Raw genomic sequence first — 23,909 nt, 5'->3', positions numbered from 1 at the left:
AAATGGCGTCTCACTAACTTAGAAGATCTTCACTTAGCCTGGAAAAAGAGTCTGTCGCTCTATAAAAAAGCCCTCCGTAAAGCTAGGACATCTTTCTACTCATCACTAATTGAAGAAAATAAGAACAACCCCAGGTTTCTTTTCAGCACTGTAGCCAGGCTGACAAAGAGTCAGAGCTCTATTGAGCTGAGTATTCCATTAACTTTAACTAGTAATGACTTCATGACTTTCTTTGCTAACAAAATTTTAACTATTAGAGAAAAAATTACTCATAACCATCCCAAAGACGTATCGTTATCTTTGGCTGCTTTCAGTGATGCCGGTATTTGGTTAGACTCTTTCTCTCCGATTGTTCTGTCTGAGTTATTTTCATTAGTTACTTCATCCAAACCATCAACATGTTTATTAGACCCCATTCCTAGCAGGCTGCTCAAGGAAACCCTACCATTATTTAATGCTTCGATCTTAAATATGATCAATCTATCTTTGTTAGTTGGCTATGTACCACAGGCTTTTAAGGTGGCAGTAATTAAACCATTACTTAAAAAGCCATCACTTGACCCAGCTATCTTAGCTAATTATAGGCCAATCTCCAACCTTCCTTTTCTCTCAAAAATTCTTGAAAGGGTAGTTGTAAAACAGCTAACTGATCATCTGCAGAGGAATGGTCTATTTGAAGAGTTTCAGTCAGGTTTTAGAGCATGCCATAGGTATTAAAGGCACTGCGCTGCGGTGGTTTGAATCATATTTGTCTAATAGATTACAATTTGTTCATGTAAATGGGGAATCTTCTTCACAGACTAAAGTTAATTATGGAGTTCCACAAGGTTCTGTGCTAGGACCAATTTTATTCACTTTATACATGCTTCCCTTAGGCAGTATTATTAGACGGTATTGCTTAAATTTTCATTGTTACGCAGATGATACCCAGATTTATCTATCCATGAAGCAAGAGGACACACACCAATTAGCTAAACTGCAGGATTGTCTTACAGACATAAAGACATGGATGACCTCTAATTTCCTGCTTTTAAACTCAGATAAAACTGAAGTTATTGTACTTGGCCCCACAAATCTTAGAATCATGGTGTCTAACCAGATCCTTACTGTGGATGGCATTACCCTGACCTCTATTAATACTGTGAGAAATCTTGGAGTCATTTTTGATCAGGATATGTCATTCAAAGCGCATATTAAACAAATATGTAGGACTGCTTTTTTGCATTTACGCAATATCTCTAAAATTAGAAAGGTCTTGTCTCAGAGTGATGCTGAAAAACTAATTCATGCATTTATTTCCTCTTGGCTGGACTATTGTAATTCATTATTATCAGGTTGTCCTAAAAGTTCCCTAAAAAGCCTTCAGTTAATTCAAAATGCTGCAGCTAGAGTACTGACGGGGACTAGAAGGAGAGAGCATATCTCACCCATATTGGCCTCTCTTCATTGGCTTCCTGTTAATTCTAGAATAGAATTTAAAATTCTTCTTCTTACTTATAAGGTTTTGAATAATCAGGTCCCATCTTATCTTAGGGACCTCGTAGTACCATATCACCCCAATAGAGCGCTTCGCTCTCAGACTGCAGGCTTACTTGTAGTTCCTAGGGTTTGTAAGAGTAGAATGGGAGGCAGAGCCTTCAGCTTTCAGGCTCCTCTCCTGTGGAACCAGCTCCCAATTCAGATCAGGGAGACAGACACCCTCTCTACTTTTAAGATTAGGCTTAAAACTTTCCTTTTTGCTAAAGCTTATAGTTAGGGCTGGATCAGGTGACCCTGAACCATCCCTTAGTTATGCTGCTATAGACGTAGACTGCTGGGGGGTTCCCATGATGCACTGTTTCTTTCTCTTTTTGCTCTGTATGCACCACTTTGCATTTAATCATTAGTGATCGATCTCTGCTCCCCTCCACAGCATGTCTTTTTCCTGGTTCTCTCCCTCAGCCCCAACCAGTCCCAGCAGAAGACTGCCCCTCCCTGAGCCTGGTTCTGCTGGAGGTTTCTTCCTGTTAAAAGGGAGTTTTTCCTTCCCACTGTAGCCAAGTGCTTGCTCACAGGGGATCGTTTTGACCGTTGGGGTTTTACATAATTATTGTATGGCCTTGCCTTACAATATAAAGCGCCTTGGGGCAACTGTTTGTTGTGATTTGGCGCTATATAAAAAAATTGATTGATTGATTGAACTTTGTGGATAAAATAAGTAATTCATTGTAATCGTGATTATGAAAAATATTTGAGAATATGATAAATAATCGCGATTGGCGAATACTGCGAATACTGTAATAATTGTGACTGCCCTACCCTCATCTGTCCGTCATAAATAATGAGTTGGGAAATACTGTGTAATCTCAGACTGCATGAACACTTGAACTCGAATGCAAAAATGGATACCATCTTGGAGCATATCGCTGCACTGCAAAGGAATGTCCCGCTGAGGACCGGAGAATATTTTTCATAAATTTGGACTCTAGATGGTCAGAAGTGCAGTAAATGCAATTCTGTATCTCTCCGCCTAACATCAACACGGCAGCCTTATCGGCTTGTGAAGGGCAAATGCCCTGCTCTTCCCCCAGAAGGATCTACGGCCTTGGTGAAGGAATAAGGTGCCCCCTATCTCATCTATCTACCGCCCACCCCAGCTGCCAAGCAACGTCAAACTTTATGCACACGGACAGAAACTGACACATACTTAACTCATCTGCACATGACACGTGTCTCCACTCCCCTCACCCTGGCTTCCTCCCTGCCACCCTGAAGGCAGTGCAGTTTTTACTGCTGCAGCCTTCAACTCCCCAAGCTGGGCAGCGTGGGCCCCTCTTGCTGCAGCCTTCACCCACTCTGCCTCAATTCGGATGACAGACTGCTTCAAGTTTAATGCACATTAATAATGTCAAATGTATATGTGTTGTCTTTAATTCTGATGTGTGCCATTATTACGTTCAACTAGTAATAATTGTGGATTAATTGCTGTATTTTGTTTGAGGTAATTGGAGTGTAAACGTAATTTTGTTGTTGTTGCACCATGTAATGACTGACAATAAATCTCATCTGATCTCAGTCTTAGAGTGCAGACAGCGTGTAAAAATCTGAGTACAGGATGCGGACTCAAGTGTGACTCGAGTCCTGAATTTCAGGATTCATAAGTTCGATTTTTTTTTTTTTTTTTTTTGTGAAGGGACAAAATGACTTGGCATACAATACATATGAACCCGCTGAGGCAGCGAGTAAACCACCCAGACTCTGACAAGCGCCGTGTGTGTGTTAGTGATGTGAAGAATGCATGCACAAGGTGTAGAAATGCTGTCATTTTTGTTGTCCATCACTGTGGTTGATGATGAAGTCGTGTTGGATTCTTTCCACATTCTGCTAAACTGAGCTCAGTAATTTTAATCAGACAGGTCAAAGGTTTTCTCTTCTAAATAAATGCTGGCAAAACTAACATCCTGTCAAACAGTAAAACCAAAGTACAAACCAGAACGGTGTTCTCTGGACAGGAGGACACTGCCCTCTGCTGGCCACACAGTGAAGGACACGTGCAAGACATTAGGAGATGAGAAACAGAGAGCAGTCTGCTGACCTGGTCCAAGTCCAGCTGGTCTATGCTGCTCTTGTCCTGGTTGACCACATAACCTGGAGGCAGCCAGTTGACAGGGGGGTCAAAGATGGACACCACCATCCTGCTGGGGAGACCCTTCTTCTTTCCCAGACGGTACAGGTTGCAGTTACTGACCTGGACAGAGGACAATATCATCAGCAACCGCCTCAGCACGACGGAGGAGCACGCAGAGTTGTTTTTCCGTGTGGTTATGAGTCACATCAACGCGCAGCTGATGTGAGGAAGACGAGCGCTGCTGTAACATACACACACAAACTGGACGCTTACCACATGCTCAGTGGTGCACCGAGCCAACAACTGCATTTAACAGTCAATTTATGATGTAAGACCAGGGTTTGGAAATTTAGAGTTTCTTGGAGTCCATGTGGTAAAAACAGTTTGGAGTTTCACACATGTACTTCATCATAAATTAAATAAATATATACCGTGCTGTGAAACATGATGGTGAACCATTGTTCCAGAAGGACCGTTAAATTATTAAACACAGAACCTGAGTCAGATCTAAATCACAGGTTTAATGATTAATCAGCACACCACAGCTGCTGAAATATAAATGTATCCGTGGCCACGCCGCATGGACATGAATGGACATGAGTGGATGATCACCATCATTTTGACAGTTTAGGTCCCGTCTGCTGCTACTGGCACAGATCAAATACAAATATAGTGGAACCTCCGTTTTAGAACAACTCTCTTTACAAACAAATCGGTTGACAAACATATTTTTTAAGAAAAAACACTTTTCAACAAAGTCTTGGTTCATGAAGACCACCACAGTAGGTGGAGGTAATGCACCATGTTGGGTTGCAATCCGCCAACAAACTTGAAAGAAGAAACAAGAACATCTTCTGGTGTATTTTTGTGGACTGCACGGTGATCCATGCGTTTGTCTCTTCTAGATTGGCCTACTGCAATGTTCTATTTTCTGGTTTACCACAGTCTAGCATTAGGGCTCTCCAACTGGTTCAAAATGCTGCAGACAGACTTTTGACATGAAGCAGAAAGTTTGACCACATTACACCCATTTACACCCTGTCCCTGTGAGATCAGATTTTAAGGTTCTGCTTCTAGTCTATAAAATTGTTCACAGACTGGCACCTCCCTACTTAGCTGACCTAATTAAACCCTACGTACCGGCCCAGGCTCTGCGTTCTCAGGGTGCAGGACTACTTTGTGTCCCTTAGGGTGAATAAGAAGTCTGTGTCTCTGTGTCACAAGAGCTTTCTCTTATCGTGCCCCTGTTCTGTGGAATGATCTCCGTGCTTCAATAAAACAGTCAGATTTTGTAGAGACTTTCAAGTCCAGACTTAAGACGCACTTATTTTCCCTTTCGTATGGCTAGCATACTGGCATAGTATGTTACTATGCTTTTTATTTCATTTTATTAGGAAATGGAGCTGATCCTGCTCGCTACTCTGCCCCTCCATGTACTTGTTGCTTGATGATCATCTCCGCTCCTCTACATACTTGGTGTCTAATGATCCCGCTGACTCCTCTGCTGCTCTATGTACCTGTTGTGTGATGATCCCGCCAACTCCTCTGCTGCTCTATGTACCTGTTGTGTGATGATCCCGCCGACTCCTCTGCTGCTCCTCTACGTACCTGTTGTGTGATGATCCCGCCGACTCCTCTGTTGCTCCTCTACGTACTTGGTGTGATGATCCCACCGACTCCTCTGCTGCTCCTCTACGTACTTGGTGTGATGATCCCGCAGACTCCTCTGCTGCTCCTCTACGTACCTGTTGTGTGATGATCCCGCCGACTCCTCTGTTGCTCCTCTACGTACTTGGTGTGATGATCCCACCGACTCCTCTGCTGCTCCTCTACGTACTTGGTGTGATGATCCCGCAGACTCCTCTGCTGCTCCTCTACGTACTTGGTGTGATGATCCCGCAGACTCCTCTGCTGCTCCTCTACGTACTTGGTGTGATGATCCCGCCGACTCCTCTGCTGCTCCTCTACGTACTTGGTGTGATGATCCCGCCCGCCCCTCTGCTGCTCTACGTACCTGTTGTTTGATGATCCCGCCCGCAACTCTGCGTACCCGTTGTTTGATGATCCCGCCCGCTCCTCTGCGTAGCTGTTGCTTGATGATCCCGCCCGCTCCTCTGCGTACCTGTTGCCTGATGATCCTGCCCGCTCCTCTGCTGCTCTACATACCTGTTGCTTGATGGTTCCGCCCGCTCCTCTGCTGCTCTTACATACCTGTTGTTTGATGATCCCGCCCGCTCCTCTGCGTACCTGTTGCCTGATGATCCTGCCCGCTCCTCTGCTGCTCTACATACCTGTTGCTTGATGATCCCGCCCGCTCCTCTGCGTACCTGTTGCCTGATGATCCTGCCCGCTCCTCTGCTGCTCTACATACCTGTTGCTTGATGATCCCGCCCGCTCCTCTGCGTACCTGTTGCCTGATGATCCTGCCCGCTCCTCTGCTGCTCTACATACCTGTTGCTTGATGGTTCCGCCCGCTCCTCTGCTGCTCTTACATACCTGTTGCTTGATGATCCCGCCCGCTCCTCTGCGTACCTGTTGCCTGATGATCCTGCCCGCTCCTCTGCTGCTCTACATACCTGTTGCCTGATGATCCTGCCCGCTCCTCTGCTGCTCTTACATACCTGTTGTTTGATGATCCCGCCCGCTCCTCTGCTCCTCTACGTACCCGTTGTTTGATGATCCCGCCCACTCCTCTGCGTACCCGTTGTTTGATGATCCCACCTGCTCCTCTGCCTACCCGTTGTTTGATGATCCCGCCGACAACTCTGCTCCTCTACGTACTTGTTTCTTACCTGAATAAATACAGTGGGTCTCCTCTGCAATGAAGTGCCCAACAGGTCTGTAACTGATAAAAACTGTGTACATGTTCATGCATACAGTCCCCACACTGACTGGTACTGGTGCTTTACTATGTTTCAACACCAGAAGGGGCAAATAAAGCGGAATGTTTGTATTCATTTCTTTGAACATTGCGAGTGATGCAATGAGGGACACTTTGCACACCATGATGTGGACTCTGGGACAATGTTCAGAAACAGGTCTTTCAAACATCCCTGAACAGGGTTTCAGGTGTGCGATCACCAATTTACAGCACTGACAAAGAGTTCTGTCATCATCCTGAGACACACCTTCTGTCCATTCTTGAATTCTGGTTTTCTATTCTGTTGGATATCAGAGAATTAAGGGATCCAGGAAGTGATGTAATGTGCGTGGCCCGTTACCGTTGTTACCATCTGAAGCACAGCGCTGTCATCAGCTGTATGATATGTAATACTGGACAAAATGATGTGGGATGCTTCGAGGCGTTCGATGTGGAAGCTCAGCCTGACCGTGGCGGGAAACTGTAAAAGGTTTGGATTGATTTTTGTTTTTATTTGTTTGGACATTGGGCTGCATTGTTACCTTAAAAACCCTCTAACGAACAATATGCAGCGATCGTTCATTAAAATACTGTTAAAGTGATATTTAAATGATTTGTTGTGTCGTGTTAGTAATTTAAGTCATGACATGCAGTACTGACTCACTAAGTCCTTCGGAAGGCGCTAAACCAAATGGACGTGAGCCGTGTTTAGAAACAGAATTAATTACATGAGAGGATGATGTTTGTGACAGAAAACACGCCTCTGATGACATCATCACAACAAACATGCTCTACCACGGTTCAAATGGTTTTCTGTGTCCGGGACCCTCCTCTATCCCTCGTGTCCATCGTGTCCTTCCCCGTGGACAGTCTCTACGTCTGATGGCTGAAATGTTAAACGCTGTGTAAACACTGAGTACAGCAGTCGCAGGTGGGGGTCTGGGGGGGGGGGGGCTCCCCTGGAAAAAGTTTTGAAAATGAGGTACCAAATGGTGCATTTTGAGCACAGGTTTAAGAATGGATAAAACAAAAAGCCCATTTTTTGCTCACAAAATGTTTATCATTTCCCATATTTGGACAGAGTGAGGATCAAGGAAGCAGAAAAAAACTTGTTTCATCACAACTTTCCATTCATGACAGACGTCAAACCACAGTGACGACATGATTCTACAAAATCTGAAACTGCTCAGAAAACTGGCTGAACAATCAAACTTATTTGAACTGATAATCAACGGTAAAATAACTTTGTCCTTCATAACTGTCAATTCAAAAGAGTGAGGTTCAAGATGATTCAAGAGGTAAAATAACCCATTTTAACGCTGCATGTCAGTGCTGCTTCATCATGTATCAGTGAGAATCAAACAGCTTCAACTGAGCTAAGATATTGAACAAACACGTCACCTGAACTACTTGGGTCAGAATGTAACTGTTTCAATGTAAGTCATTCACAGTAAAATCCGCTCACATTAAGAGAGCGAGTGGGCGAGCGGCTTCTCAAGCACCGTGTCAACACACAGAAAACAAACCATCCATCTTTCAGCAAAAACCCAGAATCAACAGAGAAAACATCACTTCATGAAGAGAAGAATTTCAGGAAATGACATTTTTTTCAAGAATCTATTAAGTTTTACAAAGAACTGACCACTGATGGCCTTCTCTGTGGAATGGTCAGTTCTTTGTACAAGTGCGTGGACTGTGCACTTTCAGTCAACTTTGATTTTCACCGTGCTGCCGTGGTGATGGAGGGAGTGTTTTCCACATGAAGCATATTTCATGTGGTTGTGACACCAGATTCATTCAGCTTACCGGTGTAGTCCGAGGAATAATCCCTGAGCTCGTCCTTTTCCTCCAGACATAAATGTTTCAACTTGTTTTTGATGATGTCATCAGTTAGCATAATGTTATTGTGTCTTTACCACGTGGACAAGAACAAAATCAGGTCGGTGTCCTAACATTTCATCCTACCTACGAAACACGGCACCGCTTCAAAACACATCTGAATTCAAACACTCAAACCATCTGAAAATGCTGCGGAAAGAGTGACAACTAACAACAATTTAAGTTAAATACCATGCAAATGTCATATGTGCTTATTTTGTTCCATTTCATGCCATTTGATGTTTCACAAAGCTCAAAAATAATGTTTACAAGGTTAAAAAGGTTAGCGTTGGACAGACAAAATATGAAAGAGAGAGAAAGAAAGAGAGACAGACAGAGAGAGAGACAGACATAGAGAGAGAGAGAGACAGCGCTGTGTGTGTCTGTTCACTGTGACACCACAGAGACAGATGAAGATGAACGTGCACGACTGGGGAATGGAGTTCATTTATCCTAAAAGAGTCGATCAGCCAGACGCTGCTGCAGGAACATCAGTCAAACATGTTGATTTTTCACCACATTTCATTCTAAGTGCAGCTGAAAATGAACTCACCATGTCTGGTGAGTGAGCGGCGTGGAGCAGGAGTCCGACAGCGCCGCTCACTCACCAGTAATTACACCATGAGGACATGATCAAACTAATCGTGGCAGCTCTACAAACACACGCAAACCTGGATTTGATACTTTCTGTAGTATTAGACAGAGATGGGTATTCAAATTTCAAAATTCTTCAAATTTCAAGAATCAATTCAAATCCGATTCTTAAGATTCAGAATTGATTATTTCGATTCGATCTGATCCGATACTGATTTGGGTTAGTGTTATTAAAATGTTTTTGTGCTGTTATGTCATTGTCTCGTTATGCAACATAATACTAGTATTATCTTGACATTTGACAGCAAATTAATGAAGTATTGGTAGTTAATAATGACGGCTATGAGACTGATGGCACGGACCAATCCCCCTCCCAGAATGATAGAGTCCTATTTTTATTTTACAAACGTACTGAAGGGCAGAATGATGGAACAGATCCAGGGCAGCCAAAAGAGGGCACCAGAGGTACCTGGTTCATGGGGCCTGACACAGGTTTTCGTGTTTCCATCTAAGAATTCAAACTATGAGCCAGGAGGCCTATATACAGTGACAAAGCAGTACGGCTGATTTTATTCTTCTGACCTTGGCAGTGCATAATATCCTGAGCAGAGTGGAGAATCAGATGCTCAAACGAGTTATATTTGTGACCCCCAACAGCTAATAAGCTAAACCTAGATTTATAAATAAGAGCAACACCCCGCCTTGCTTCACATCACGAGGGACGTGACTAAATGTGTATGCTGGTGGGCAGGCCTCATTTAAGGGGAGGACAGCTGTAGGTTTAAGCCAGGTTTCACATAACCCAATCATATCTAAGTGATGATCAATAATTAGATCATTAATCAACAATGATTTTTAGGATAGTGATCTTATGTTAATGAGATCCAAACTAAGGACCTCAGTGAGGTTGACAGTTGAGCTCTTGTGGATTTAGGGGTTGTTCCAGAGGAGCATATATAATATGCCTAGAAGTAGGTACAGGTTTGAGACACTGAAGCGTGGAATGTCTCAAACCTCTACCTATGTTCGCAGACAAGATGGCGGCGCCTTCCCCAGTAGGGTGGAGGCCGTTCAGCATCAGCAAGCCACAGCGGCCCCAGAACAAAGGCCAGTTTTGCGCCAGCCACCTATTTAATGATGTCAGCCTGCTAAACGCCTCATCAGTACTCCAGGAGGGGAGGGGACCACAGACTATTAATCGATGCCGACATCTTTCTGGGAAGGTCACAAGTCCTTTCTATGTCCATTTTTGTGACCTCTGAGTGCTTCATCCTGACATCATTGGTGCCGATGTGAATAACTATGTGACTACATCTCATGTCATGTTCCTTAGTCTGTCTTCCCTTCTGCAGCGTCAGCTGGGATGCAATGTCGGGAGCTCTGGCCCCAGGAATACATTTAACGTCAGCCGGCATCTGTAACCTGACTTTGCGGGTGACAGAATCCCCTATCACTAAAGTCCGGCATTTCGGCCTGGAGACAAGAGTGGAAGTCACTCATGGGCTCAGAGAATTCACATCAGGCACCTCTAAGGGGGAAAACCGATTCACAGTTCACAGTGGCGAGTGTGATCAATCAATCAATCAATCAATTTTATTTATATAGCGCCAAATCACAACAAACAGTTGCCCCAAGGCGATCAGGGTACCACAACCGGGCACCAAGCCCTACGAGGCTTCCTCCGCCTAACCACAGTCCGAAAGCCGTCCTTCACAGCCAGCATTTCTAGACACCATATTGGTAGAAACGATCAGAAATACCTGTCGCCCACAGTCAAACGGATGTGTTGGGAGTGTGAGCCTTCATTAAAGGACTACAGTGTGCGGTTCACGCTCACCTTCTTACTGCGCATGTAGCTGAGCCGGCCCTCGTGGGCGTCAGGGTAGGTGCAGAATAGGTATGTGGTGATGGCGTGCTTGAGGAAAGAGTCCCCGAGCATTTCCAGACGCTCCAAATTGAAGCCATCACTGGCATTGGACAGGGTCAAGGCTTGCAGAATTAGTCCTGGGTTGGGTCCGAGCCCCTTTGGGGAGCCTCCTGCCTCTGGGCCAGACTGGGGAATGCAGACAAGGTCAGGACAGGGTGCTGTGGGAACACTGGGAGCCATGGCTGCCTGCCTACGGACTGAGGTAGGTTTTTTTGTGTAGTCTGAGGTCCTCCCTGCTATACATTCATCACTGGGCTGTGGAGGACCACAGCTGGGTTTCAGGCTCTGAAAGGACTGCACAGGAACTGAGGTAGTGGTTTGCATTGATTCAGGGTTCTGCAGTCCAGGCGAGCCGGGCTGCCAGTATTGGCAATTGTTATAGTGATCAAGGTGCTCTTCTTGGTGGCCATTGTCATCACAGATGGTGAGCTGGGCAGTGCCGTTAGTGATGTTCCTGGTGCAGGTAGTGTCTCTGGATGCCAGGGCCACCAGAGGGCCCGGCCCAGACAGGGACAAGTGGTGACAGCTGGGCTGTATATGGGACAGGGGCTGAAGGGATGCAGGCGCTTGATGCTTACAGTGACCCTCCCCGTCCTTGGTGCACGACTCAGAGCACAAGATCAATGTTTTGCTGTCAATGGATCTCTTCCAGCCAAAATCCAGGTTTGGGTATCTGTAAAAACCAGAGAAACCACCTGTAAGACCGCTGTGGGCATGTTCTGAGCCAGTTTAGAACATCCATGGGTGCAAGCAACTGAAAATGTTTTGACTGAACATTTTCTGTGAGTGAATGGCTGAGTGCTGAAGGGGCGAGGTCCCTTGGGGGGGGGGGGGGGGGGGGGGGGGGGGGTGTCCAGGAGCATGCACCCCCCGAAAATTTTGGGAAAAAAAAAATGGTGCAATGTGATGCATTCTGAGAGAATTTTGGTCAGTTTTTCTTGGTTTAAAACACAGCGATATTTGATTCTTATACTTGAACAAAATCTGGCTCAAGTCTTGATTGCATTAACATTTATTTACTATATTGTATGTTTTGTCTGTAATAAGTTTCCACAAATGGACTGACTGTCTGCATTAAATAATTTAAAATAACTTCTGCTTTCATAGTTTTCAATCTACATTTATCAAACTCTAAGTGTGTCTTTAAAAAAAAAACAAATCAATAATTACACCCTTTCTGCCTGTCGTAAATAATACACTTAAAGACATGATAACTATTGCCAATGAAAATTCTTTGGCCACTTGTAATTTAAAAATGATGCAATAATTAAAAATGAAATTAAAAAAGACCGTCACCACATCAATACTACAGTTATGTCTAATTCCACCACCAGACCAATTGATTTCTAAATAAAGTGTGAAATACCATCACCAAAATGCAGCGCTTTCAAATGCCACCAGCTGTAATATAAATAATCAAAATCATAACCAATGAATATACCCGTATAGTATTTATTTAGCACAGGATGTTAATTTTACCTCAAAATATTTTATTTTACAAAATATATCAAGTCAATTTTGAATGGTTTATCTATTAAAGAGTAAAAACTGAAGGAATGTTTCTGTGTAGGCTCTCAGTTGTCCAGGTGGTGTCCATATTAGAGAAGCTTGAATCTTCGACTGGACTGGGTTGCTTGAGGCCACCATGTGGAGAACACACAAGATTTTGTGAACAAGATCAAGGACCCATATTGGCCTCTCTTCATTGGCTTCCTGTTAATTCTAGAATAGAATTTAAAATTCTTCTTCTTACTTATAAGGTTTTGAATAATCAGGTCCCATCTTATCTTAGGGACCTCATAGTACCATATCACCCCAATAGAGCGCTTCGCTCTCAGACTGCAGGCTTACTTGTAGTTCCTAGGGTTTGTAAGAGTAGAATGGGAGGCACAGCCTTCAGCTTTCAGGCTCCTCTCCTGTGGAACCAGCTCCCAATTCAGATCAGGGAGACAGACACTCTACTTTTAAGATTAGGCTTAAAACTTTCCTTTTTGCTAAAGCTTATAGTTAGGGCTGGATCAGGTGACCCTGAACCATCCCTTAGTTATGCTGCTATAGACGTAGACTGCTGGGGGGTTCCCATGATGCACTGAGTGTTTCTTTCTCTTTTTGCTCTGTATGCACCACTCTGCATTTAATCATTAGTGATTGATCTCTGCTCCCCTCCACAGCATGTCTTTTTCCTGGTTCTCTCCCTCAGCCCCAACCAGTCCCAGCAGAAGACTGCCCCTCCCTGAGCCTGGTTCTGCTGGAGGTTTCTTCCTGTTAAAAGGGAGTTTTTCCTTCCCACTGTAGCCAAGTGCTTGCTCACAGGGGGTCGTTTTGACCGTTGGGGTTTTACATAATTATTGTATGGCCTTGCCTTACAATATAAAGCGCCTTGGGGCAACTGTTTGTTGTGATTTGGCACTATATAAAAAAATTGATTGATTGATTGATTGACCTGCAGCTGGAGGCAGATGAAACTATGGTGTCATTTGATGTGACTTCGTTGTTCACCTGCATCCCCACCGCTGAGGCCGTCTCGGCTGTGAGGCAGAGACTGCTGGAGGATGTGTCTCTACTTGAAAGGACCAAACTCACACCAGACCACATCTGCCAACTCTTGGAGATCTGTCTTAACACCACGTATTTCCTGTTTAGGGGGAATTACTACAGGCAGATTCATGGTTGTGCAATGGGGTCTCCGGTATCCCCCATTGTGGCCAATCTGTACATGGAGCGAGTGGAGAAGACAGCCTTGACGTCTTTCACGGGCATCTCTCCCAGTCACTGGTTCAGATATGTTGATGACACATGGGTTAAAATCAAGCAACAGGAAGTTTAGGACTTTACAGAACACATCAACTCGGTGGACGCCAATATCAAGTTCACACGTGAGGATGCCACAAACAACCATTTAGCCTTCTTGGACTGTGATGTTACGATTGGAGAGAACAGGCAGGGGTTTACAGAAAACCAACTCACACTGACCAATATCTGCTCTTTGGCTCAAACCACCCCCTTGAACACAAGCTCGGGGTGATCAGGACTCTTCAACACAGAGCCCTACAGGTGCCCACAACTGCAGAGAGAAGGGCTAAAGAACAACAACTTGTACGGAAAGCCCTCACAGTATGTGGGTACCCACGATGGTCCCTGGACAAAGCGCAGAAGTCCCAGAAAACAAAGAGACCAGATAGACAGGAGACGGAGACAAGAAGAAGAGGAGTGTCTCTCCCTTATTTAGCAGGAGTAGGGGAAAAACTACAGAGGATCTTCAGACAGCACAAAATCCCAGTTTACTTTAAACCGGTTAACACCTTGAGACAGAAATTAGTTCACCCTAAGGACATGATCCCTAGTTACAAACAGAGCAATGTAGTGTATTCTATCAGATGTCAGGAAAACTGTAACAAACACTACATAAGTGAGACTAAGCAACCTTTACACAAAAGGCTATACCAGCACCGCAGAGAGGTCGCCAGTGGACCTCAGTCTGCAGTTCATCTCCACCTTAAAGACACTAACCACACGTTTGAGGACAAGGAAGTTAAAATATTAGCCAGAGAGAAGAAATGGTTTGAGAGAGGGGTCAAGGAGGCATTCTTTTGGAAACGTTTGAAACCTAGCCTTAACCGGGGAGGGGGTCTGAGACACGCTTTATCCCCTGTTTACAATGGGGTACTCAGGTCAAAGGAGTTTCAGTCTTTTGTTCATGGTAATGAGTCATTCACGTTATCAGCAGAGTCGTCAAGGGAGCCATCAGGAGAGGGCCCGTCCCATCATTAGGAGGGACAGCTGCCCTGTCATTAGGAGGGTGCTAACTAGAGCACAATAGGTACTAATTAGAGCTATTGTTTAGTCACTAGCCCACAGCAGTCTGCCTCTCGGCAGGAGGGGTCTGGTTAGGTTTAAAACTCCAGCTTTTGTGACTTCTTGTTTATTCTTCTCTACAAGAGTCAAGACAGAAGTCAGACCACCAGAGCAAGAATTTTAGCTGAGGAAGCTTCTGCGATTTGAAGCGAAACGTCCTCACGTCAAGCAACCCAGTCCAGTAGAAGATTCAAGCTTCTCTACTATATAAAACTGAAGGAAGTCAATTCTAAGGTTTGAAAGAAGTTTCTGTAGAAACTATTTTAGCCATAAGGTCAAGTGAGATGGGAAGTGTTGGCTTTTTAATACTTGAAAGACACTAGACTCATCGAGATGATTTAGTACTGCTATAACGGACTGATGCAGCAGGTGGCAGCAGTGCAACAATAAGGATGCTGGCTGCCATTAAACACCGTAGAAGAAGAGAGGGGTACGTTTGATTTACTGCACAGGGACACACGTTTTGAGGAATGCGTTTTGTGACAAAATAAAGCCATAAAACATACTTTTTTTAAAAAAATTCACAAATTTTGACAGAAATCCGTATACAAACAGAGGTTTCACACCTATGACCATCTCCAGTCTAGCATTTATACACAAAGCACGCAACCTGGAATATTCACATTACATCTAAAACATTATTCTCTCAGGTCCCAACACTGTCCGTTTTGTCATGGACAGTCTTTCCATAAAAAACCCTCAGTGAAAATCCAGAAATACAGTCAGAATGTCATTTCTTCAATGTCAAAGTCACAAAAGATGTGCAGCAAAACTTTTCTCAACAAAATTGGAACTATAATTTTTAAACATTATGAATCTCATTGGTCATGCTAACATTAGCCCCTTAGCATCACGTTATGTGATGCCTGTTAACACTGTGTAATATGGCGGGAATAAGTTTTCATGCTAGCATTAGCCCATTAGCATTATGTTATGACAGGTGAATGATTAAATCCACGGTGAGTCGCTGTTTTAAGGTGCTCCGGTCACTCAGGTCCTATAGTGGGGCAGTTTAGCCCAAATATTCAAAAGGATTGTGCATTTTGTGATACAAGCACCAAATTTGGCACACATGTATATTAACATGTGCGAACATATTCAGATATTGGGCCACTCGGAATTCTCTCTTTATGTCCGCCATATTGGATTTCAAATTGGCCGCCATTTGAAATCTACATTTGCGATTATCTGTGGGTCTAATGCTGCTATTGACTTCATTTTGGTGTCTAAATGTATGTTTTTGGGGGCAAGGAATCCAATGGTACCAATTTCACAATCCAATGCACAATCCAGTGCACAATTCTAATGCACAAATCTAAAATTCTAATGCACAAATCTAATCCAATGCACAATCCAATGGTACCAATTTCAACTTAATGTTATCTTTCACAGTCTGTTATATAACTGTAATTCAAAATTATCTAGGCAAATATTAGATTGAACACGATACTTTGAAAAGAATGATTTTATGAAAGCATGTTAAATGGGTGTAAAAGTCTTAGGTCTGTAAATGTCTTAATATCATCTAATCTAATCTAATATCTGAGGCTAGGTGTATACTGACATTCTACAATGGTCTGGTATCTGAGGCTAGGTATATATCGGTACTGAAGATATGTGTACATAAACAGTGTCATGTTAAGTTCAGCACTGCCACAAGTACATGTATGTTGTGGACTCATCGTCATGTGCAGTCCCCTTCACACACACAGAGGGCTGTGCACTGAAGGGCAGCCTTCTTGCATTTGCAGCGCCTCACACACCCTTTCTGGCACTTGCAAGAAACCAGCTCAATGCAGCTGTGAGCTGCCTCAGGTAGCCTGGTCCAGTATGGTGTGTAGTGTCCTCCAGTCATTGACCAACCCCAGTTGGTTGGTGGAGGGAGCTCTGGTGCTGGCAGCAGTATCTGACTTACACATGTCCACCCTGATACACTGCCCTCTTGACATGTTCCTCTAAAGTTGCCTTCGTTGGAGGGATCAGCTGCACATTGTTCTTCCTTGCGAAGAGTTTCCTCCTGGCCGTCTCAATGTCCGTGCATTTGCTGGTTCGATCATACAACAGGATCACGAACCTCTCGATGATGCACACTGCATCATTTGGTATGTCACGTGGTGCGGAGGACAGCAGCAGCAGCGCCTCAGTGAGTTCAGGCAGTACCGTCCAGACTGCCCACGCAGTCTTCTTGCCATGTCTGGCAAAACTGGACACAGTGTCGCATCCAGTTAGAGCATGGAACATTGGCAGTGCACGAGCCTTCTCTCGTCCCAGTCCAGCTGCTATTTCGTGTGCTACTAGGTATCGGAATCTTTGGCCTGTTCCGAATGCCAGCCATAGTTCGTCTTCTGGTTGCAACTCCTGTACCACGGACACTGCCAGCACCACAACATCGGTGTCTAGAGTCCGGATGACTACTGAATGGCGTCCATGCTTGGCTGCATGAGATGCATGCAGCAACATCCGACTGTCAGCCTCTTCATGGTTACATGGGGCGAGTGAGGTCAGATTTGGTAATAGTGGCTTACTGAGCACTGCCTCTCCATCAGTAATGACGAGTTGCTTGTCCTCCTGGTCAAACCATTCCATGAGAGCTGCTGAGAGGAACCTGAACAACTCGGTCTTGTCGCTGTCCACTCGTAGGAAGTTCTGCCAGTTTCCTGGTATGGCTGCGGCGGCCGCCACACGTCTCTGCACACCGTGTCCCCGCTTTGCACGTGTACTACCTTTCAGTGAATCAGCATGGTAAGTATCTCAGACCAGATCCAGGCGTGACACTGTTTGCAGCTTCGTAGATATATATGGGATGAAGATCTGATGTGCATACTCTTCAAAGGTCTTTAATGCAGCCGGCTTCAGCATCTAGACGATGGCTGCTCCATCAAGCACTATACAGGTAGTGACAAGAGTCTCTGTCTTGGCCTTGGAGACTTCTTCTAAGCATGTGATGAGATCATTCTTGGTACCAGTGAAGAGGTTTCCACCAGCAGACAGTGCAGGAGGACATGCCTGGTTCTCGTGACGAAAGAACTCCTCAAGGTTTCCATCCCTCGTCTGGCAGCTAATGTACAGGCGTGCGAACAGTTCATGGTCATTCTTGACAGAGGCGAGCTGTTGCTGACCTTTACTCTGGTTTCTTGGAGTGGAAGTGCTGAACACCTTCACCTTGTTACGAGGAATGTGGTCGTCCAATGCCTTTGTTCTGTCCAACAGACACTCTCTGGTGAAAGCCTTGAACTGCTCTTGGCCAATCCTCTTGGCATTCATCACAGTCTCCACGGCAGCAGGACCTGCGATGTCCTTTGTGTCCAGTGTGACTTGATCCTGACTCTCCTCCTCGAATGGGTCGCCCATCTCCTCTATGACACCGATAAGAGAGCGAACATCTTTCACAAATGAGGCCTGTACACTTGGCGTCTGATCATGATGATGTGTGTCTGCTGTTTGCTGTCTCAAGTATTGGTTCCCGTCATGGAATTCTTCGATCACCCTAGCAACTTCTGGTCCCACAACCATCCAGCGACGAAGGGCACTAGGGTTGTCAGTGAGCCCAACTGCCCCACCGTCTCCTTTGATGCAGGCATTATTCTGCTCATGTGCCTGGTCAATCGGGATTGAAGAGAAGAACACCCTCTGTGTTTTCTGAACTGTGAAATGGCCTTCACTGAATTTCTTGGCGACGTCTGGGTGTTTGGTAGTGAGTTCGGCCATGTCCTTCAGGTGCACTGGTATCCACCTAGCATAGCGGGTATGATCTAGTGCGTGGAACCAGGTGACCAGCTCTGTCAGAGCATCGAGGAACATCGCAAATGTAGATTTCAAATGGCGGCCATTTTGAAATCCAATATGGCGGACATAAAGAGAGAATTCTGAGTGGCCCAATATCTAAAAATGTTTGCAATATGTTAATGTACATGTGTGCCAAATTTGGTGCTTGTATCACAAAATGCACAATAGGTTTGCTATGCTGCTCCACTACTAAGGCAGGATGAGTCTGGATTTTTTTTAAGGACATTATAAGTCGTGTTGCTCACAGTGGAGATGCAGTTTGTGGCGGAATGGGCAGCATGTCACATGATCCCGTATGGACTCTGCGCTCCGTCTACTGAACATTTGTGCTACATATTGTTCTCTGGGCACTCAGACAGCGACGGGTTGATTTGTGCGCTGAGCGAGTGAATGCAGCGTCTCCCAAAATGACTGCATGCCACGGGAGGGAGGCAGTTGTGTGCTTGAAACAAAGTTGGAAAATTATTACCTGGCCAGCAGCGCTCAGAAAGCTAGCCATTAGGTGAACACAGTGACCAGCTCATGTTAACAGAAACCTGCCGGAGTCAAACCTCTGGTGTGTGGCTGTGATGTGTACTGGAGTGGAACCTGAAGTCCGGAGGGAGGGTCTGGGCTCCGACTCCAGCTTCCCTGGCTGTCTGGGCCCGCAGCTCCTCGGCGGTCAGGAGGCAGTGAAGGCGGTACAGGATGCTGGGCAGACACACTGCTTTCCTCCACAGGGAGGCAGGGATGGGGTGGATGGCACACAGCTCTGGGACCAGGATCTGACACAGAACACCAAAAACACAACTCGAAACTCGGAAATACATTCTCAAAACGCACACAACAGCATCCAGACTCAACAACAGAAACACGCTCATAAACAGGGTCATATATCAGATCTAGTACCAGATAAAGAGTTCGATTTCACCATAACGACAGCCTCTGTTTTAACCTCCCGTCATCTCTGTGGTCTCTACGCACTGTGCCTAAAATCAGCAAGCTGTTTAAACGCTGTGACATAAACCACCACGCCACAAACCACTTCATCCAGCAGGCCCCCCGTAAAAAAACAATAACGGACACACACGTCCAACAAATCCCAAAGTCAGTAAAAAAAGAAAATAAAATACAGACACACGGGTCCAACAGATCCCAAAACCAGTAAAAAACTAAATGGAAAAAAAAAGAAGAAGAAACAAATACAGACACAGGTCAAACAGATCCTAGATCCCAAAGCCAGTAAAAAAATAAAATAAAATAAAATACAGACACACGGGTGCAACAGATCCCAAAACCAGTAAAAAAATAACTAAATAAATAAAAAATAAGAAGAAACAAATACAGACACAGGTCGAACAGATCCCAAAGCCAGGAAAAAATAAAATAAAATACAGACACACGGGTCCAACAGATCCCAAAACCAGAAAAAAAGAAGAAACAAATACAGGCACATGTCAAACAGATCCCAAAACCAGTAAAAAACAAAACAAAAACAAAAAAACAAGAAGAAACAAATACAGACAGGTCAAACAGATCCCAAAACCAGTAAAAAATGAAATAAAATAAAATAAAATAAAATACAGACACACAGGTCCAACAGATCCCAAAAACTAGTAAAAAAAAAAAGAAAAGAAACAAATACAGACACATGGGTCAAACAGATCCCAAAGCCAGTAAAAAAAAAAAAAAAAAAAAGATTTAAAAAGGCGAAAAGAAAATACTGACGCACAGGTCCAACAGATCCTATAACCAGTAAAAAGAAGAAAAAAAAAACAACAACAAAAAAAAAAAAAAAACAAGAAACAAATACAGACACAGGTCCAACACATCCCAAAACCAGTGAAAAAAAAATAGAGACACAGGGGTCCAACAGATCCCCCGCCCCCCCAAAAAACAACAACAAAACTGACACACAGGTCCAACAGATCCCAAAAAGAAAAAAAAACAACACAGACACACAGGTCCACCAGGTCCCAAAACCAATGTTACAACACAAACACACAGGTCCAAAAGACCATAGAAACGGTAATAAAAACAACAACAACAAAAAAACCAACAACAAAATGGACACACAGGTGCAACAGGTCCCAAAACCAGTAAAAAAAAAAAAAAAAAAAAAAAAAAAAACCAACGACACAGACAAACGGGTCCAACACATCCAAAAACCACTAAAACAACATGGACACACAGGTTCAATAGCTCCCAAAACCAGTAGAACAACATGGACACACAGGTTCAATAGCTCCCAAAACTAGTAGAACAACACGGACACACAGGTCAAACCAGATGCCAAAACGAGCAACCCCCCCCAAAAAAAAAACAACACAGACACACAGGTCCAACACATGCCAAAACCAGTAAAAAAGAAAAATGAAGACAAATACAGACACACAGGTCCAACACATGCCAAAACCAGTAAAAAAGAAAAATGAAGACAAATACAGACACACAGGTCCAACAGATCTCAAAACCAGTAAAAAGAAGAAGAAAAACAAGAAACAAATACAGACACACAGGTCCAACAGATCTCAAAACCAGTAAAAACAAGAAACAAATACAGACACACAGGTCCAACACATCCCAAAACCAGTGAAAACCCCCCGAAAAATACAGACACAGGGGTCCAACAGATCCCCCCGCCCCCCAAAAACAACAACAAAACAGACACACTGGTCCAACAGATCCCAAAAAGAAAAAAACAACAACACGGAAACACAGATCCAACAGGTCCTAAAACCAATGGAACAACACAAACATACAGGTCCAAAGACCCCAGAACAACAAAAAACAACAACATGGACACACAGGTCCAACAGGTCCCAAAGCCAGTAGAACAACAAGCACACACAAGTCCAACAGGTCCCAAAACCAGTAAAAAACTAAATAAAAAACAACAAAAACACAGACACACAGGTCCAACAGATCCTTAAACCAGTAGAACAACATGGACACACAGGTTCAATAGGTCCCAAAACCAGTAGAACAACACGGACACACAGGTTCAAAAGGTCCCAAAGCCAGTAGAACAACACGGACACACAGGTCCAACAGATCCCAAAACCAGTAAAAAACAAAACGAAAAAAAAAGAAAAAAAAAAAAGAAACAAATACAGACACAGGTCAAACAGATCCCAAAGCCAGTAAAAAATAAAATACAGACACACGGGTCCAACAGATCCCAACACCAGAAAAAAAAAGAAGAAACAAATACAGGCACAGGTCAAACAGATCCCAAAACCAGTAAAAAACAAAACAAAAAAAAAACAAAAACAAAAAGAAACAACAAATACAGACACAGGTCAAACAGATCCCAAAGCCGGTAAAAAAAGAAAATAAAAGAAAATAAAATAGAGACACACGGGTCCAACAGATCCCAAAGCTAGTAAAAAAAAAACAAAACAAAAAAAAACAAAAACAAAACAAAAACAAAAAAAATCAAGCAACAAATACAGACACAGGCCCAACACATCCCAAAACCAGTGAAAAAAAAATAGAGACACAGGGGTCCAACAGATCCCACAGCTCCCCCAAAAAACAACAACACAGACACACAGGTCCACCAGGTCCCAAAACCAATGGAACAACACAAACACAGGACCAAAAGACCATAGAAACTGTAATAAAAACAACAATGACAAAAAAACAAACAAACAAAAAAACAACAACAAAATGGACACACAGGCCGAAGAGGTTCCAACACCAGTAGAACAACATGCACACACAGGTCCAACAGGTCCCAAAACCAGTAAAAAACAAAACAAAAAACCAACAACACAGACAAACAGGTCCAACAGATCCCCAAACCAGTAGAACAACATGGACACAGAGGTTCAATAGGTCCCAAAACCAGTAGAACAACATGGACACACAGGTTCAATAGATCCCAAAGCCAGTAGAACAACACGGACACACAGGTCCAACAGATCCCAAAACCAGTAAAAAACAAAACGAAAAAAAAAGAAAAAAAAAAAAAGAAACAAATACAGACACAGGTCAAACAGATCCCAAAGCCAGTAAAAAATAAAATACAGACACACGGGTCCAACAGATCCCAACACCAGAAAAAAAAAAGAAGAAACAAATACAGGCACAGGTCAAACAGATCCCAAAACCAGTAAAAAACAAAACAAAAAAAAAACAAAAACAAAAAGAAACAACAAATACAGACACAGGTCAAACAGATCCCAAAGCCGGTAAAAAAAGAAAATAAAAGAAAATAAAATAGAGACACACGGGTCCAACAGATCCCAAAGCTAGTAAAAAAAAAACAAAAACAAAAAAAAAACAAAAACAAAACAAAAACAAAAAAAAAAATCAAGCAACAAATACAGACACAGGCCCAACACATCCCAAAACCAGTGAAAAAAAAATAGAGACACAGGGGTCCAACAGATCCCACAGCTCCCCCAAAAAACAACAACACAGACACACAGGTCCACCAGGTCCCAAAACCAATGGAACAACACAAACACAGGACCAAAAGACCATAGAAACTGTAATAAAAACAACAATGACAAAAAAACAAACAAACAAAAAAACAACAACAAAATGGACACACAGGCCGAAGAGGTTCCAACACCAGTAGAACAACATGCACACACAGGTCCAACAGGTCCCAAAACCAGTAAAAAACAAAACAAAAAACCAACAACACAGACAAACAGGTCCAACAGATCCCCAAACCAGTAGAACAACATGGACACAGAGGTTCAATAGGTCCCAAAACCAGTAGAACAACATGGACACACAGGTTCAATAGATCCCAAAAACAGTAGAACAACACGGACACACAGGTCAAACCAGATGCCAAAACGAGCACCCCCCCCCCAAAAAAAAAACAACACAGACACACAGGTCCAACAGACCCAAAACGAACAAAACAACAACAACAAAGACACCAAAACCAGTAAAAAAGAAAAAGAAAAATGAAGACACAAATACAGACACACAGGTCCAACAGATCTCAAAACCAGTAAAAAGAAGAAGAAAAAACAAGAAACAAATACAGACACACAGGTCCAACACATCCCAAAACCAGTGAAAAAACCCCCCGAAAAATACAGACACAGGGGTCCAACAGATCCCCCCGCCCCCCAAAAAAACAATAAAACAGACACACTGGTCCAACAGATCCCAAAAAGAAAAAACAAAAAAAAAACAACAACACAGAAACACAGGTCCAACAGGTCCTAAAACCAATGGAACAACAAACACACAGGTCCAAAAGACCCCAGAACAACAAAAAACAACAACATGGACACACAGGTCCAACAGGTCCCAAAGCCAGTAGAACAACACGCACACACAGGTCCAACAGGTCCCAAAACCACTAAAAAACAAAATAAAAAACAACAAAAACACAAACACACAGGTCCAACAGATCCCAAAAAAAGTAGAACATGGACACACGGGTTCAATAG

At 43.7% G+C, this 23,909-nt stretch overlaps 1 protein-coding gene across 1 annotated transcript in view; it reads right to left on the bottom strand.

Moving 5' to 3' along the window:
- dicer1 (dicer 1, ribonuclease type III) overlaps positions 1-23,909 on the bottom strand; it is a 154,189-nt gene that overhangs the window by 39,010 nt on the left and 91,270 nt on the right. The window contains exons 20-22 of the mRNA XM_034195024.1: positions 19,096-19,271; positions 10,777-11,539; positions 3,575-3,727 (exon numbers count right to left, since the gene is read on the bottom strand). Of these exons, the coding sequence (XP_034050915.1) occupies positions 3,575-3,727; positions 10,777-11,539; positions 19,096-19,271 (1,092 nt within the window). The remainder of the gene's footprint in view (positions 1-3,574; positions 3,728-10,776; positions 11,540-19,095; positions 19,272-23,909) is intronic.

This window comes from Thalassophryne amazonica, chromosome 19, assembly GCF_902500255.1.
Source record: "Thalassophryne amazonica chromosome 19, fThaAma1.1, whole genome shotgun sequence".
Lineage (NCBI taxonomy): Eukaryota > Metazoa > Chordata > Actinopteri > Batrachoidiformes > Batrachoididae > Thalassophryne > Thalassophryne amazonica.
Note: the sequence above shows the minus strand (reverse complement) of the source record. Positions and strands in the feature narration are given on the sequence as shown.